Raw genomic sequence first — 19,524 nt, forward strand, 5'->3', positions numbered from 1 at the left:
ATATGTCACTCATAATCAAAATTAGAAGTATGATTTTTCTTATTAATATGTAGCACAAAATGTGATAAGCATTATAAGATAAAGTATGACTGAATCGAGTAATTCACGAACATTTCAAGTTCGCTCAGATAAACTTCGCTAAAGTTCGCTTCGATTGATAAACGAGTCAAGTTAGCAAAATAATTTTAGCTCCAATATTCATATAGGGAAAAATCAAAACTAGTTCTTAGTTTTTTTTTTTTCTTGAATTTAATTTATTTCTTAAGTTTTTAATTTTGACAATTAAATATTTAGGTTTTACCAATATTTCAAATCGGTCCTTCTATCCATCTGACATCAAAATATTTAAAAGCTTACCTGCCATGCCACACTTATTAACTCATTGCCACGTGGCACACATCTTTAAGATTTTGGCTCATAATTATGACATCTATTTTCATTACGAGTGACATTTGCAATGAAAATTTTGAATAACATATATACTTTTTAATGTTAAAATCTCTTTTATAAGGCTTTAAAAGAATTAAAATACAAATATTTGAACCTTCCTATATATACATATATATTGTAAAATCAAGAGGCAATTAATCTCATACTAAACTGAAAAAGGAAAAAATAAAAAGTTTATATTGTCATAATGGACAGAGTACCGTACCATGCCCTACTTTGGGACACCACACTCCAATCCAAAACTAAGGCCCATCCAAAACTAGGGCTTGGGCCACAGGAGGATCAGAAAAAAGCGAAAAGACAAGAAATTTCAACACAAGGATATGGGTGGTGCTTGTGCTGATAGTAAAGAACACAGCTAAAGAAAAAATCCACAACCATTTTTTTAGGGTGGGCAACCAAATCAGTTCTTCAATATTGTACAATGGTACTAAATTTTTAAGCGGGTCAGGGAGGGTCGGTTGCCCCATCTTGACCCCCCTAACACAATCATTGCCATACGAAAGGGTGGTTCGACTATCCTCTAAGTAAGAAAGTGTCTAGACAACCCTCCAGGTGATTTGGAGGCTACCTTGAACCACCCCAACCCCCCCACCCCACACCTTTTTTTTTTTTTTTTTTTTTTATTTTTTCTTTATATATTTTGTTAAAAAATAAATAAAAAATTATTTTTATTTGACGCATACAATGATCATGGCTTAAAGACCTATTTATAGAGGTCTTGAAAATAGGCTTGAAAAACCATCTAGGGTTTCTAGTTTGTGCACCGGCTTTAATTTTTTAGTTTTATATATCTTGTATTCATATTTGTATCAAGTAAATCACAGAGACTAATTTTGTATTTTTTTTTTCCTAATTCTAAATAGTCAACTCCCATTTTACTGGCCTGATGTGGTAGTGCCAATCAGCTCAATTTTTTTTAAAAAGACGGATCCAAAGGTTGATGAGTACTGCTATATCAGCACCTAAAATTGAAATAGAATGAGCATTGAGTATATAGCATTACTCGGTTACTTATTGAGTATGTGTTAGTAATACAACTCATCTTGAAAGTACAAGTTGCCATAAACAGACGGCCGATTGAACAAAAAGTGTGACAAAAGAGTAATGTTTTTTCCACAACTTTTATACAATTCTAACAATTTTTTTATAAGATCAACCATTAAATATCTAGGACCCACATATAGAAAAATAGATCCAATAGCTTATCATAAAAAAAAAAAAAAAAAAAAAAAAAAAAAAAAAAAAAAAAAAAAATTGTTAAAGTTATACGAAAATTATGCAAGAAACACTACTCGTGACCAAAATATTAGGAGACTTTGATGACTCAACTTATGTTGTCGTCCAAATAATAAGATTGTTGGGATACATTCGGCAGCGCACTTGTAGGAGCTTTTAGATCGATCTATCCGTTTACTAGGTTGGGCTTCAAATTGCTGAATGTGTCCCAAACCTGTCATTCTCTTTTATGGGAACCCAACATTCGGCCAAATCCTTAGTGTTAGGCTCTCTGGGTTCATAATATATATTTTTTTCTTACATTTTGAGAAGAGTAATACTATATATTATTCTTTTGTCTTTTTTTTATCTTTCCAAAATTAATGTATTAGTACCTCCCAAGAAGAGAAGGACACGTCAACGTGAAACACAAAATTTGAAAAGATATGAAAAACATCATATCATTTGCTATTGTCTTCGACCGTCGTCCTCTAAAGAGGAATAATTAGTGGGTAATGAAGTAAAATCGGTGAGACATGACGAAATTATCAAGTTGAATCCACAGTAAAAATAGTGGTGATATTGTCGGTTGAGTCGCGACTATCGTTGTGAAAGTCTTCAGGTTGGTATGTACGTCCAAATTGATCTAGCTACTACGTGACAGAGTAGACTTTCACATTTCCCTTCACATCAATATGTCTAGATTGATCGACTACGGGACAGTGTGTAATAGTAGGAGGAGACAAAGATGAAAGGAAAGTGAAAAAAAAAAAAAAGCACAAAAAAAAAGATTAAAAAACAAATGTGAAATATTCATAAAACAAATGTCTCCCTGACTAAATGGTGCACAATAATTGTACACATTTGCAGAGACATGAATCAAATTCATTCTACCACATGAGAACTCGTTCCATATCTCTATTGTAAGGTTGTGCATCTTTACATAGACATATATCAAACCCATGTGGTAAGCCCTATCACATGAGTCTCATTCCATATCTTTATAACCTTGCACAGCATGAGTCTTTTTCCGTTCCTTAAAGAGCATATTGGGTGGGATCATGCCCCTCATTGCCCCCCTCTCTTTTCCACACAGTTCAGCAGGGCTTGCGTCGCGCGTGCACAGTTTCTAATTTCCAACGTTTGTAACTTGTAAAGAAGGCGCTTCTTTACAAGATACCATATATCTTTAGACTTTAATCCCGGTGGTGGAAGCCATCCTCCATATATTTTTATTTCTTTTGAACAGGAAAAGAAAAGAGAAAGAAAGAGGAAAAAGAAAAGAAGACAAACACAGACACAAACATTGACCATAGTTTTATTTCAGATGATGGATTAATCATCCCAAATAAAAAGTGGTAACATACAAAGCAAACTCGAAATAGTTGAACCTAATTACAAATATTGGCCACAATTAATGTTCCAATTTTGGAGAAAAAAGAAAAAAGAAAAAAAGGAATAAAGCAACGTACGTAATTACGTAGAAGATGATCCTCTTAATTAGGACACACGCAGATAAATTATTCTATTACAGATCGACTTTACTAACTCCCTCACCACGCAGGCATACCGTCCGATCATCAATGGTGAGGCTTCTCGAGCATAGCGTAGGTCTTCGGTGAAGGGGGTGTCATTTCTTCAATCGTTGCAAGGACCCGGCCTTCTTCTTCTTCGTCTTCCTCATCCAAAGAACCCGTAGTGCGAGCAGTGGTGCAGGGAACGATGTTGAAAGTAGACTCTCGCGGGCAGCTTCTAGCCCTCGCGAAGAAACGCGTACACTCAGCGTTGGACCTCTGCTGCGGAAGCCCGACAATGCAGTTCCTCCTCACGTCAAGCCTTCTCGCCCTTATCAGCCTCATGCACGCCGGCCCTACTTGGCTGAAGTAATTGTATGAGAGAGAAAAATTGTACGCGTTCGGTAGCCGGCACAAGTTCTCCGGTATCGTCCCGTAGAACTGGTTGTGAGCCAGGTTGAGTAGCTGCAACTTCACCAAGCACCCGAATGACTGCGGTATCGGTCCCGTCAAGAAGTTGCCGCCGACGTCGAACACAGTGGCCTTGATCAAGTACCCGATTTCGAAAGGAAGACAGCCGGTCAACCTGTTGTTCAAGAAGAGCACCTCGAGTAGGGTGTTCCAAGCTCGGCCAATACTCCGAGGGATGGTACCTGTTTACAGAATTAATTAAATAATTAAATTTTGTTACGACCTTAAGCTTTTAATATAAATTAACTCCTGAACTTACATTTTCTTTTTGTAATTACTTTATTAAACTTTAAAATTTTTTAATTTAATGTATTTATTTTTATTTTTATTTTTTAATTTTACCCATTCATCACGATTTTTTGTTAAATCTTAATAAGGAGGTGTCAAAATTCTCAAAATACCTCACGTTTAAATCTTTAAAATATATATATATATAATTTTGAGAATCGTGATAAGATTAAGGAAAAATTCTAACGAACAAGTGAAATTAAGAAAATTGACACACTAAATTGAAGTTTTTTTAAATTTAAGAGGATAATTGTGAAATCCTCTACCCTTCAAAGAGTTAATTGAAGTTTTTTCTAAATTAAATGGTTAAATTTTGTTATGAACTTAAACTCTTAAGATAAGGTCATTTAACAGTACCGTTGAACTTGTTGTTGGCCAGGGTGAGGAAGAGTGCCGGCGTGTTCCCGAATGTGGCAGGTGGAATTGGCTGACTGAACCCGTTGTTGTTGATGAACAATACGTCGGTGTCAACGTTGAATAACGAAGCCGGGACTGGCCCGTTATAAATGTTGAACCTAAGGTCCACAAAGGTTAGATTGGTGGCGCCGATGACACTCGCCGGGAACCCTCCTAGGAACTTGTTGTTACTCAGGTCGAGCTCGTAGAAATAGCGCAACTGGTTGATATTTCGGTTAATTACGCCGCTGAAGTTGTTGGAGTTGGCATGGAAGATAGCAATGTCCGGCAAGTTGCGGATAAAGCGATAAAAGTTTAAGAAGCGGCCGCCAAACCTTGCGCCGTTGAAGAGAATGCCGGCGAGCCCAGTGATGTTCAAGTCAGGCACAGTGTCACAATAGAAGCCCTTGAAGAGGCAGTAGTTGTTGCCGACCCAGGTGCCGGTATAGTTTTGTGGGTCGTAGGTGATATTCCTTTTGAGCTCCTGGGTGATGAACAGAATCCTAGCTCTGTTAGCCAAGGGTCCAGGATTGTTGTTGGGGCGACGGGGCATGAGATGAAGTGATGGTGGGTAGAGTGGAGTTCGCGGGGGACGTTGAAAAGGGGTGGGGCGAGGTGGTGGTGATACTAAAGGACATCTTGCTGGCAGGGGACATTTACCTGCAGGTTGGGCAAGTGACTGCAAGAAAAAGCAACAAGGGATGAACAGGGCTAAAACAAGTCGAGAGAACATCTTTGTGTGAACAGTAAACAAAGATGAAAGGAAGGTTTGTGGAAGCAGAAGAAGCGAATCCGCTTGTTTTATAGTGCACAGATGCCCCAGTGGAGGAGATGGCGCGAGTATAAATCTTTGTTTATGTCTGGGCGAGTACGAATCTTTGTTAATTACCTCTCGATACACTTGTTATTTTAGCACTCCTAGCCTATTTAGTGCATTTTCAGTAATAAAACTCAAAGGAATTATTGAAAAAGTATTATTTAAAAAAAATTATTGAAAAAGTATAATTCTTTATTTTAGTTATTGTTTTTTTTTTTTTTTATATATTATCTCCAACATATTTTTTATTCTACTCTTTATTTTTTTTAAATATTATTTTGTGTGAAAGAAAGAAAGATAGTGTGCAAAAGAATGAAATGAAAAGAGAAAAAATAATAAAAAATTGTGTGTAGTGTCAATGGTGAATAAACTCTTCTGCCTATTTACTATTTACACTAAAGGAAAAATTATATTTTGTCTATTTAAGTGAAGATGAAAAATGGTTCATAATAATCAAATTTGACTATTATGAATTATTTGCCTATTATATTAGAGATGCTTAAGTACTTTGAAAAATTGGTAGTTAAAATAGAAAAAAGATGCACATCGGACCTGACGTTTAACTAAAATTTAGATAAAGAATACTTTTTTTTTATTATTAATTTAACTTATGCATTATTAAGCTACAATGGTCAGGAAATTAATTTTACGATTACTGTAACAACTAATCAAATCTTTAGTCAAAGTGACTAATCGAATGAGAAGCTTTTAGGACAAAAGCATCCTAAAAACTGTATTGCAGGAAATTTCTTTCCAAATGAGAATTTAAAAGTGACTCATACAACCCAATTTATAAAAAGCTTCTGTCCCAATTTTTATTTTTATTTATTTATTTATTTTATTTTTTTTATATTGCATTTCTAGCCAAAATAAATGTGAGGGATCTAGTCACCTCTCTTAACTGTCACTCTCTTCAATCACGGTTTTTTTTTTTTTTTGGAGGGGGGGGGGGGGGGGTTTGAAAAGTGGGTTTTCTTAAATTGGATACAATTATATTTAGGAAAAAAAAAAATTGGATCCAATTAAACCTTCCATTAATTCGAGATGTATTGCTGGTCTTTGGTTTAATTTACGATCATTTGGGTTTATCAATTGTTTTCCATCCAATTATGAATATACATGCATGCACTTAAATAGTCATTACAATTAATCCCCCCAAAAAATTTTCATTACAATGCTAACTACGTACAAAAGCATATAAAAGTCATCGGATAAAGTGTTGATTTACAATTTTAAATTGAGTAAATGGAGAATCTCTCTCTCTCTCTCTCTCTCTCTCTCTCTCTCTCTCTCTCTCTCTCTCCCTATAGTTTATGGATACATAATACCTACATTACGATAATCTGATACACGTACGTAAACTTCATTTTTCATTATATATGGCCATATTAAGGAGACATTTTCCGACACTTAGAGTTTTATAAATGCTCCGTTTGTTTAGGCTTAAAATATTTTTTGAAAAATATTTTATATATCTTTCAGTGCAACCGAAAATGATGGTCAACGGAAATCATTTTCAGTTTGACCGTAAAAACCTTTTTAATTTTTGATTTTGGATTTAAAATCTTCATTTTTGCACGTTAGTTTGTGGGAATCTTTCACCGCCGGCCATTGGAGTCTGTTTGTAACCCAAACTTACCACTAAAAGTCATCGAATTTAGGTATCCGATTTTGGGAATCTAGCGGCACTTACCGGATTCTGGTGACCATCGCCAGAATCAGGCTTTGCCGAAATCTGAAAATTTTTGCCGAAATCCGGTGATGTCCTGCCACCGTCGCCAGATTCCAGAGAAACTGGCCAGAATCCGACGATGGTGGCAGGACGTCGCCGTATTCCGGCATCAATCGGATTTCGGCTTGTTTTGCCAAGCCAGATTCCGTCATATGTCGCCGGAATCCGACAACAGTAGCCAAAATTCTGCTGGCTAGTGACGAAATCTTGTCACCGATGTGTTTTCGCCGTTAGTTATTTTTTTGTAAGAGCCAAATGCCATAAAATATTTTCAAGGAAATCAAAAAATAATTTCGTTAGAAAATATTTTACGTCGAAACAAACAAAGCAAAAGTTATGTTTGTAATTCTTTACCATGCAACCTGAACTATCTAATACATCACTTTATGTTTGGTGAGTCTTATTGACATAGATTAGATACCCAATAATTTCACCAAGAAGTTTGAGTAGAGTTCCATCAATCGAGAGCCAAGGTCTACTCGATCGAAAGGATGGGATGTTGTTCAATATATTTCCAAGGGCCTTGGTTGTTAGTTTGATTTATGGTCTGTTTGGGTTTGCGATTTCAAAAAGTGCGATTTTAAAATAACGATTTTAAAATAACGATTTTAAAATGTGCGATTTAAAAAATTGATTTTTAAAAACGCAGTTAAGCGTTTGGCAAAATCACAATTTTACCTTTAAAATCGCAGGTTAGCATTTTAAAATACTGTGTTTTCAAAAAAAGCACCACATTGTCTGCGATTTAAATAAGCATTTTTCTGCGTTTTTCAAATCGCAATTTTTTAAAAACGCAGTTTCCAAACGGTTCATTAGGGTCGGTTATTAGTCAAATGAGTGAAGGTAGGGGCATTTTCACCTACTGAATCACCACAGTCAGCTAATTAACTGCCTTCAATTAAGTCGATTACATGCCAGTCAATTTATTAGTTAACCATTGCCTTTTTATATTGGGCCAATATTGTTTTTTGTGGCCCTAATTTTTTTTTGGGGGGGGGCTAAACAAGTGCTCTAAAATTCAAAATAACGTCGTTTCATTTCGTTTTGATTTCAAATTAAAAATAAAAAAAAAATAAAAATAAACTGATTTGGTTTAGCTAACCGCCTAAAAAATCCATGCAGCCTACCAAACCGAAAACATGCAATAATTTTATTTTGCCTATTGGCTCCCGAAAGCTTATTGTCGGTGGGTGAGTGTTTGGTTTGTTTTTCTTGACTATGACCCTAGTTACTTTTATTTAAGTTCAAGAATAAAGCATTCACACTGTTTCACCTTTCATTTCTTCTATCAGATTAAGGAGCGAAGATGATCATCCTTTGTAATTTTTTCCTTTTTTCCTTTTTCTCATATTTGAATTAAAAAAAGAGAGAAGAAGGATGGCATGACCGCCCAATTGATGTATTTTTCAGTTTCCCTATAAGAAACACTAATAAAATAATTTTCTTCAACTTTCATTCGCTTCTATGATTTTTCTTAAATTTGTAGAAGAACTGTGAGTTTGTTTACTCGTAGGTTCTGCTTTCTACTACCCTACGCTACATGATTTATCTTAAAACTTAAGTGGATGCATAATACTTTTTCTTACCTAATTTTTATATATATATTTTAGTTTAAAGTGACACAATCATTAATATAAAAATAAGAGTACATTAAGTACTTTATTAATTTTTTTTTATATATATATAAAAAAAATAAAAAGCACTGTTCTTATAAAAAATTAAAGGAGTAAGATATGCATTTGAAACTATCATGAAAGGATGAGCAAATCGAAACAAAAGAATATCCTATATACTCAATGGAGCAGGTAACACGATGATGATGTAAAGCAATCCATATAATTCAATGATGTGTCATCTGTGTGACACCTTTCAAATATATCGTACAAAAATAAAGCACTGATCATCAATAATTTAAGTTGGATTCAATCATATAAAGAACACTCCCACGTGATTCTGGATGCTCTTATTGCATGCCAATAAACGATGCATGTGTTTTACATAAAAATATAAATAAAAAGACAATGGGCCAATCCAAGCTTAATGGGATCTTTTGCTTTCATCAGTAATTTCAATATCTGCGTACGGAGAAATATATATATATATATATATATATATATATGTTTCTTTTCTGGAGACTGGACACGTCACACAACAGAGATAAAGCAAGTAACCACTAATCACTGTTTTCTTGAAGAAGAAAGCAGAGAGATAAAGCAAGATAGGAAGGAATAGATAAAAAGATTTAGCTGAGAAAAGAAAAAAAAGAAAAAAGAAAAGGGGTTGGGAGAATAAAGGCCTTCTCAATACCAAAAAGTCGATCTTTGTGGTCCTCCGTCCTCTGCTGTGAGCCCGTAAAGCAGGGAAACAAATTTCCACACGGACGACCACCGACACTATGTAAATACCATTTCCAGTAAGTTTACGTTAAATAGCTCATTTTAAAAGTGTAATTCTTTACTTTAATTACTATTTAAAAAAAGGAGAGAGAGAGAGAGAGATCGGAGACGTACGTGTGAGCTACATATCGATTGATTTGTATTATCAAACTGTATTACAATGCTTTTAATTTATAAAGAGCGCTTAAGAGTGACGAACAAGTAAATCTGAAGAATCACATGTGGAATCAAACAATGTTATCATGAACCTGAAATGGCAAGGCCGTGTAGTAGTTAGGGTTTGTAAAGGTTAATTGAGATGGGGTTGCGGGACAAAAATAACTGAAAGATGAATATTAGAGTCATGATTCATGATTGTCAGGCTGAGGTCTTGGCTTCATTGGCTTTGTTATTGCTGAAACCACATCCTAATCTCGTATAGGTGAGAAACAATAAAATAAAGCAATATTTTTACTGTTGTAATTTTAAAAAAAAAAAAAAATTGAAAGTTTTAGAGCATCTCGAGGCAAAGCAAGTAAAGCTGAAAGTGTTGTTTCAAAGTAGATACATTTTTCTTTACTTAATGCTCTTTTTTCTGGTATATAATTAGTAAAAAGTACTGTTGATATAGTTTTCGATAAGATATGAATTTGCACGTTCTTTTCATATTTTTTACGCTACTTAATAACCTCTTTGATACCTAAATTAGCTTCTGCTAAAAATAATTTGCTTAATCTCAAAAAATTCAGTCTTTGTTTATACCTGGAGTATGGGTCTATTTATAGGCAAAGAGGTGAAGTCAAAGTTGAATTAAGATCTTGTTCCTTGTTGATCTAAAACTGCTGTCAGAATTCTAATTGAACTTTGATCCTTTATTAGACTTTGATCTAATCATTATTCTTATCTGATCTCTTATTTGACTTCTGATTTGATTGGACCATGAATCTTATTCCAATTCTACTGGGAATATAACTACTGATCAAACTATATTTGGACTAATTAAAGTCCTATCCCAATTCTCTTGGGGATAGGATCACGTACTGATCGGATTATGATTATTTACTTCAATTCAACTTGGAGTAGAGTCCTAATCTGAATTTATGGAGATAACTGATACATGATTTCTCTAGAGTAGTTGCTAAATGTCTGTCTCTTCCTAGGGATGAAATAATCACCCACAATAACCGTCTGTTAACCGCTAACCACAAAACTGTTAAAACTGCCCTACAAAGGCGGTTAGCGATTTTTATAAATGTGATAACCGCTAACGGCCATTATTATATATATTTTTTAATTTTTTAGATATAAAACAACGTTGTTTTGGTGTTAAACACCAAAACGACGTCGTTTCACTCTAGGTTTAAACCATAGCTCTCATCTCTCATTTTACGTCATTTTTCGTTTGTTTCGACGTAAAATGGTTTCCGTCGTAAAATATTTTCGACGAAATCAATTTCAAAAGAAATTATTTTCTCGAAAATATTTTTCGGCGTTTGGTTCGCACAAAAAAATTACGAAAAGTGAAAATGCAAATGTCGCCGAGAATGTTTGGCCGGATCCGGCCAAAATTGCCGGATTCCGGCAGGACACCTCCAGGCCGGGTCAGATCCGGTCATTTTGGCCGGATCTCGGCAGGATCAGTGGCCGGATCCGGTCAGATCAGGTCGGATTCCTGCCATTTTGGCTAGATCCGGCTGGATCAGTAGCCAGATCCGGTCATATCCGGCTGGATTCCGGCCAGATTCCGCCGGCATTCGGCGCAGTTGCCGGATGTCGCCGAATTCCGGCGGCCGGCGGTTTTCCGGCAGCCGGCAGTATTCCGGTGGTCGGATTCCGACGCCGGTATTATTCCAATGACTTGATGATGCCGGATTCCGGTGCTGCCTATTTTCGAACGACCGACTATTGCCGGATTCGACCAGTCAAATATCAAACGTGCGTGTAAAGACGAAGAATATAATTTTGGAAAACGATTTACGATTTTTAAAACCGTAAATCGTTTTCCAAAAATTAAAGAAGGTTTTACGGTCAAACCGAAAATGGTTTTCGTTGACCGTTATTTTCGCCCCTACCAAACACCGTAAAATACCAAAATCATTTTCCGGAAATCATTTTACGCCGAAACAAACGGAGCATTATATTCTCTCATTTCCTCTTCACGCCGCCAACATCAAGAGGCTATTTTTAGTCTCAAATTTCGACCAACTAGTAACAAAAATTAGCAACCTATTTAGCACAACTGATGGCCTCCTCGTACGTACTTTGAAAGGTTTTATATAAATTTACTTTATTACACATCTTTGGGCCAACAAAATTTTAGTTTGGCCTCTTGTCCCTTAAAAAGCAGATTAAAAATAATGAAGTACACAAACAATCGTTGTCTCAGACCAAGCAAATTTTGTCTAAATTTACACCAAAACCAACTTGGCAGCCCTATGAAAGAAGCTCAGTAATTTGGTCTAAAAAAACATGGCCCATCTTTTTGTTAGCTATTTGTGAGTTCTCTACTTGATTGTTTGATGTTATTGACTTGCTGTACATCGAAAAAAAAAATTGCTATGAAATTTATTAAATACCTTATTATAAATGATTTTGAAGATCTAATCAAATATTGGGTTCTATTTTGATAGGTGATCGAATTAAAACTTGAAATATATTAAAATTTCTATTTCTTTTTTATTTTTCTTAACATTGAATGAATTAATCTTTAATCTCAATCTATTTCTCTTCCCCTGCTTAAATATATTTAGTCCCGTTTAAATATATTATTCACTAATGCTTCGATCATCAATAAGAATCATTGGAGGAACACCCACGTCATTATTGGTGTCTTTTCCCCAATATCAATTATCAAAAGGGGCTGTTGATAGCGAACAGTCAGAAAAGTTGCTGAACAAAGGAAAAGCAAAAGAGACGAGGAGAGACTATCTCCTTGGTTTGTCGACTTGTCGAACTAACCACTCGATTATGTATTTAATTATTTAAATTACGTGGAATTTGGCTGTTTAATCATCTTGACTTGCTGTTCTCGCAGACTCGCAGTCAATATATATATTTTGGCATTCGTCTCCGGGAATAATAGCGCGGTGGCCCAGTAGCTTCTCCTTTTTCCAAAGGAGGAGAAGAAACAAAATTCCAAAGTTCAATGAACCTTGCTGACTCAGCATCCCATATTCCGAACTCGGGCCTTTTATATAGAGAAATGATCCATACACTCATTTCTCACAACAGCCCCACAACAATCTGACGTGACTGATAATATTTTATTATTTTTTTACAAAAAAAAATGAAAACAAAACAAAAAAATAATAAAATATTACCAGCCACGTCAGCTTATTGTGGAGTTATTGTGAGAAATAAGTGTAGGGATCATTTCTCTTTTATATATCTTCAGTCCCATTTCTGAGAGCCTGTAGGGCTTGTTGTCTATCGTGTCGGTGGAAAATGATAAGGGATGAATAAAGAAATCCTTAAATCTTTTTTTTATAAATGTAATGAGTAACACCTGTAAAGGATCCAAAGTTTATGGCATGTTATTATCGATGAACAGTTTGAAGAAAAGAAAATTTTGATAACTTCATAAAAAAAAAAATATTGAATTATATGTTGTTTTAAAATAAGCATATTGAACTAGAAAATATTTCAAATTGAAGTATTCATGTTTCTAAATATCTCAGTTAAGGGTATTCTTTTAAGATTTCCTGTTAAATCTTAACGGAATACTCAAAATACTTATATTTTTATTAGGAAAAAAAAAATGCTAGGATTTAGGTATTGGTCAGAATTTAACGGAATTTACAAAAATACCCATGCCTGAATCTTTGAAAAAATTTATAATTTTTTATTTTAAAAAAAAAACAGATATTTTTAGAATTTTTATAAGATTTAACAGAAAATCCTAACAGAATACTCTTAAGTGAGACGTTTGGAAATGTGGATACCCCAGTTTAAGATATTTACTAGTTTAGTACATTTGTCTCAAAACGGTGTATAATTTGATACCATTTTGTGAAAACAAGAAATAAAAATATATATATATATATATATATATATATATATATATATATATATATATATATATATATATATATATATATATATATATATATATATAAGTTGTTAAAGTTTAAAACTTTTTCAGCAAGAGTTTTTGCAATCCAATAGAAAGTGTCGAAAAATATTCTCAATAATTAGTAAATGAGCTTATTTAATTTATACAAGCTCATTTACCTATTAATCTTGAAAAACCAACTCATTAAAAGGTTAAGGCTTAGGCCCATTAAGAAACAGAAGCTAAGGCCCATTAAGAATTTTACAAAAAGCCAGAATTATATCGGAAGCATCAAATCCTGTGATATTCATATTGCTCGGATCCCGAATGTGACAAGAATGAATCTCGAAGTCAAGATATCAGTTCCCACCTAATCCACAGTGGACTGTTAAAATCTCGTTTATAAATAGATATCAACCACAAGGTATTCTTTAAATGATTTTATTATTATACAGACTTGATCTGAATTCTCTCCAAAAAGACTAAGGCATCGGAGTGGGTCCAGCTAGCACCCTCGACGAACTTTTTTGATATTTATTATTTTGTAGAAGAGAATGCAAGATTTCACAAAAGCTTGTGTCAGTGTACTGGAAAACGAATTCTCTTGAAATTAAGAATATTTATATCAGCCTTATCCAAATAGGAATCACGACACTTTTTAAACAGCCTTATCCAAATGTTTAATTAGTGACCCTCTTAAAGCAATAATTAGAGGAGTTCAATTTAATTTTCTTAATTGAATAGTTTGGTTTTAACATTATTTTATCTCAATTAATGATTCTAATATGGAAGACAAACTTAGGATAAGAATAAAAACCAAAGTTATATACAGACATGAAATCAAAATCTCATGTAAATTACTACTACTTTCAGTCTTCGCATGAGTCTGTAGACAAGTTTGTAAATTTCAAGCAAATATATCTATTTTACTCTTTCTTGTTCTCTATTCAGTCTTTTATCTTCTTGATTATTATTATTGTGTCTAACTTTAGTTTTACCCATGAATAATTTAATAAATAATGTATTTCGCTGCAGGCAGTGGCACAAAGCTTTTATTTATTTACTTATCTATTTATTTATTCTTTACCGAACCTTTTTTTGTCGTTTGCTGACCGACATTCTAATGGGCCTTTCAGGCGACCCAGTCTTGCCCCGTTCCACGCAATAGCATGGGCCAGCTGTGAGAAACTAAGTTGGAAGAAGCATGCCAATATTTGATGCTTAGCCCAGCCCAACCTCAGTCATGGACAATTTGGATTGTAGGTGGCTATTGCGGTCTCTACATTGCAAGTCAGGTAGCCCAGCCCATGCTTAAATAGTGGATTAGGTGGCTGTTTATATGGGTCTCCGTGAGACAAAGAGTGAGGCTTTTTAAATTTCAGAGAAAAAAAAAAAGAGTGAGGCTTTGATATGAAAATCAATATTAAGGGCATTTCTAACCGTTTCCCTATAATATATATATATATATATAGTTCCACTCAATGTGTAGTGAACTAAAATAGTTTCCCTATCCATTATTTTAATACAAAATATTTATCTTTCCTTTCTTGTCTCTCATCTCTTTGTCTTTTATTGGAAATTGTCTTGGAATTTTGTGAAAAATGTGAGGTAGGTAATAACTTATATTTGTAAAGAAATAATATTTAATTGATATAAGGAAAGAGAAGGAAAGTTATTGTGAAATGTATTAGGATAGAGAAGCAAAAAGTAGTTTTGTTTCTTAAATTTAAGGAAAATCAACTTTCAGCTACTGTGAATGCTCTAAGAGTATTATCAGCAATTTCCCTAAACCATACCATACATTTCTCTTCTCTAAATTTAGAGAACATAATTATTTTTTTTCCTTCCCTATCCAAATGCACTCCACAATAACTTCTCGATCTTATCTTTTTCTATATTATTTAAATATTATTTTCTCTACAAAATACAAGTTCCCTACTTCCTCTCACATTTTTTACAAAATTTCAACACAATTCCCAATGAAAGGCAAAGAGATGAGAGACTATAGAGGAAAGAGGAATGAGTAAAGAAAAATATTTTGTATTAAAATAATATGCTGAGAGCTTCTTAGGCATTAAGTAACACTGTAGCATACCTAATATTTAAGAAACATATAGGAAAGTTGTTGTAATAAGTGGTTTTTTCTTTTGTGATTTTAGGAAAGTTGTTTAGGGAACCACATATTTTGTATTAAAATAAGTAGTTTTTTTTTTTTTTTTTTTTTTTTTTTTTTTTTTTTTTTTCTTTTTGGTTAGATTTTTCTAGTATTTAAGAAAATGAAGCAGATACAAGGTCGCTGTTGTAAATACTCTTAACAGAATAAATTACATTTTTAAAGAAAATTTAGACCTCTTGACGAACACATAGTTAGTAAATAAACTTTTTATTGATCGGATGGCCATATGACATGCAATCATTATTATTAGGGTTAATTGCATTCTTGCCCTATGTGGTTTGCAAACTTTATTTTTGCCCCTTCAAATTTTTTTTTTATCATAGGTGGTACCTGTGATATGGGAAAAAATGTAAATGGTACCTCCGTCTATTTTTTCATCCAAAACTAACAGAAATCCACGCCAGTGCCACATGACACCATTCAAAATGCGACATGTGGCCACACTTTTTTTTTTTTTTTTTTTTTAATTTTGATGCTTTTTTTTGGAAAAAAAAAAATTAAAAATTGTAGGGGTGGCTCAGCCACCCCATTTGGCCTGGGGGTGGCAAAACCCTCACATTTTTTTGCTTCCCGTTTTGCCCTGGGGGTGGCCGAACCACCCCCGTGGCCTACGGGGGTGGTTCGGCCACCCCCAGATCAGCCAGTCTGGGGATGGTCGAACCACACCCAAGCCAAATGAGGGTGGCCGGCCACCCCCATGTGGCCCAAAAAGAGCCACCCCAAAAATTATTATTATTTTTTTTAAAAAAAAAAAAAAGACTTAAAATTAAAAAAAATATATATATATTATGGCCGCTTGTCGTATTTTGAATGGTACCACATAGTGCTGACGTGGATTTCTGTTAGTTTTGGATGAAAAATAGACGAATGTATCATTTGCATCTTTTTCCATAGTACAGGTACCACCTATGATAAAAAGTAAAACTGAAGGGGCAAAAAATAAAGTTTGCAAATTTCAGGGGGCAAGAATGCAATTAACCCTTATTATTATGAAAAATATTAAGAAATAATATTAAGGAAAATATCATTAAGAATATTTTGGAAATCCTATAAGTTTAGGTAGAGAATATTGAACTTCATATGACTGTAGCAGAGTAAAGAGGAAAGAGACAAAAAAAAAAAAAAAAAACAAGAGACAAGTATTTATGTGGTTCAGCACTAAGACTTTCATTAATATATAGACAATTCAGCAAAACAGAAGTTGGATCGTATTATGAAAGAACAACGATAAGAGAAGCTTAATAGTTAATAGATACTTCTATCTCTTTACAAAAATATCACACTCTCTTCAGGTCTAAGTGACCCTGCATGAGCAGAAGGGCCAAGAAGAATCGGAGAAGCATCTTTACTCATCTTTGAGGTTCAAAGTTGCTATGACATCAAAACAAACAAAGCTCAAGTGGGATGGCGAATTCCCTCCTAGGAATACCGCTAACTGTTAAGAGTATCTCCTGCAATAACAGTGAAAGATACAATCCTCTCCATTGAAACGAATCAGCAATAACAGTGAAAGATACAATCCTCTCGATCCATTGAAACGAACCCGGAAAAGGGATAGAGAACTGGAGTCATCAAAATTTTATGCATTGAATTGAATGTTGAGCTTCATTTAATGTTTTGCTTTATTTAAGCGTCTGACCAGCGAAAAGAATGCTGCTATTGAAAAAAAGAAAAAAGGACTACAGAGATACAAAGAGAAGTAAGCGATGGCTTCATTTAATGACAGTTTGGTATTTAAAAGTTGGTTTCATCGCAATTAATTTTATCAATAAAAAGTAGTATTTATTTTTTGAACAAAGGAAGAACCTTCGTTATAATCTAAGACCAAAGGGCCAAACGCTGTAATTACGGGTACAAAGACTGCTAAAAATAAAGTACATGACTATTTCGTGTATTGGAGGGCAACTGTCATAGTAGATGGACACACAATAATACATCTCTTGACAATGAGTTCCACTATAAAGAGATAAAAGAGTAAGATTTGATCTAAAAACAACTATTACAGTGTAGATCTAAGATCTATTATAGCAGGCTGCAGGGGTTAATAACAAAACATAAATTAAAAAAAATCAAAAACACAAACTAAAACAACACTAGTCGGCAAAGAGCACTTGGAGTCGCCGTTGACAGCGCGTGTATACCATGCGCCCTTACTAGACGACCCCTCACCATCAAATGAACCACCAAATCTCTCAGGATCGATCCACTAACAGTAAATTGGAGGAGATGAAGAGCCAATAAGCGTTGGCGAGGGAGGAGCACTTGCTAGCGCATGCACATCACGTTCCGGTGTACGGATAGTTGGGGAAAACACGCTTGGTTGCAGCAGAGGCGGATGACGATAACGAGCACCAGAGACGGAGGAAAGGGGGGGCCGGTAGGGGCCATGGCCCCCCCCAAATTTTTGAAATTTGTTTTTTTAAAAGGTTTTAAAAAAAAATCTTAAAAAAAAAAATTATTTTCAGCCCATTGCCCCTTCTCAATAAATACCAATAAACAATTTGGCCCTATTCACTAAAATAATTTGGCCTCACCCAACTAATTTTTTTTGCATTACCCAATTAAACATAAAAGCCCAAACAAAAATTCCTCTACTACAATCCAGAAGCAAAAAAAAATTAGAGAACAATTTGAACAAAAATTGAAAACAATCGACCTCTCGGTCCTGACTCCTCTCTTAACCTCCTCCGTCACTGGACTGTGATTCCCACCTGCAGTCGGCTAGTAGTCGTAGGCAGATTGCTTCCACTTCGTTTTATCTCAATTGGTGACGGGGGCGGCATATTGGACCGATCTCTCGCCTCAGCTTTGTAAGTTCTCAAAACCCTAACTTCAATGTATTTTTTTTTTTTCATTTTTTCTGGAATTCTGGTCATTATAAGCCATAACTCATAAGGTGAACTGAAGAAGAAAACATGAGAACTGAGAAGATTAGTCAAGGTAATGGCAATTTGGATTTGGGTTTGAGAGTGGCCGAGTGGGATTGGAACTTTGGGAACCTGGGATAAAAAAACAAGGGAAGAGAATTAAAGAAAAAAAAGAAAAAAGAAGGAAGACCATGAGAACTGAGAAGATAATGGCGGAAATTTGGAGGAAGAAGATAGGAAATTTGGAAGAACTGGAAAAAGGAAGTCTTCGGAGTGTGGTCCGTGGAAGAGTCTAGAGAGTAAGTCAGTCAGAGACAAGACTTAAGAGAAAAGAGGAGAAAAAAAATAAAGTGATTAAAACAACTACTAATAAAAATAAAGTCTAGAAGACTCAAGAAGAGTCCATGTCCTGCAGTCGCGGTGTACTGGTGTCCATCACCACTAGGTACTAGGCACTAGGCACTAACTTGTCACTCTTGATTCGTGAAATGTGAATTTAGAATAAGAGTAATCACTAGTCATTTGTCCGGACTTTGCCCACTCGCTATTAATTGTTTAGTTTTTATTTTATAGAATTATAAATTTTTAATTTTATAAATTATTGATTTAATTTGATTTTTACGGTACAAAACAATAATTACTTCGCAATACAATAAAACCACTCAAGACAAGTCACTTTTTGATGTTAATTTTCTAAGGTCAATTCCTAATATAAATGGTTTTGTAATTTGAATATTATGATTATTAAATATTGAGAATATTAGTTATTATAGTTTATAATTAAGTCTAAACAATTAATTTGAGAATTTGAGACGTGAAAGCTTTTATATTCTGTTGTTCTTTTATGTGAATTTGTTAATTTCTGACTTACAAATATTTTTTCTTATTTTTTTAAAGACTTCAATATAGGCATGTAAATTTATTTATAGATAATGGAAAAGCCAAATATAATACTTGACTTTTTTTTTTTTTTTTACAAAAAAAAAGCACAAAATGCTTTGGCCCCTGCTTAAAACATTCCCTGGCTTCGTCCCTGACGAGCACCTTAGAGGGGCACAACCGAGTTTGACACCTTACCTAGATCAACCTAGCAGTAGATTGAAGCCCACAAACTCCAAATCCTCATAAGGATTAGAAAAAATCACATTCACCTCTTGGTGTCACAGAGA

The 19,524-nt window shown here is 34.4% G+C and overlaps 1 protein-coding gene across 1 annotated transcript; it reads right to left on the bottom strand.

The window, feature by feature from the left end:
- Positions 1 to 2,964: 2,964 nt before the first annotated feature.
- LOC133866709 (uncharacterized protein At4g06744-like) lies at positions 2,965 to 5,122 on the bottom strand. The gene is made up of 2 exons (XM_062303329.1): positions 4,299 to 5,122; positions 2,965 to 3,835 (listed from the first exon to the last, which is right to left on the bottom strand). Exons 1-2 carry the CDS (start codon positions 5,068 to 5,070, stop codon positions 3,249 to 3,251), a joined length of 1,359 nt encoding a protein of 452 aa, XP_062159313.1. The 5' UTR covers positions 5,071 to 5,122; the 3' UTR covers positions 2,965 to 3,248.
- Positions 5,123 to 19,524: the final 14,402 nt, after the last annotated feature.

This window comes from Alnus glutinosa, chromosome 4, assembly GCF_958979055.1.
Source record: "Alnus glutinosa chromosome 4, dhAlnGlut1.1, whole genome shotgun sequence".
NCBI lineage: Eukaryota > Viridiplantae > Streptophyta > Magnoliopsida > Fagales > Betulaceae > Alnus > Alnus glutinosa.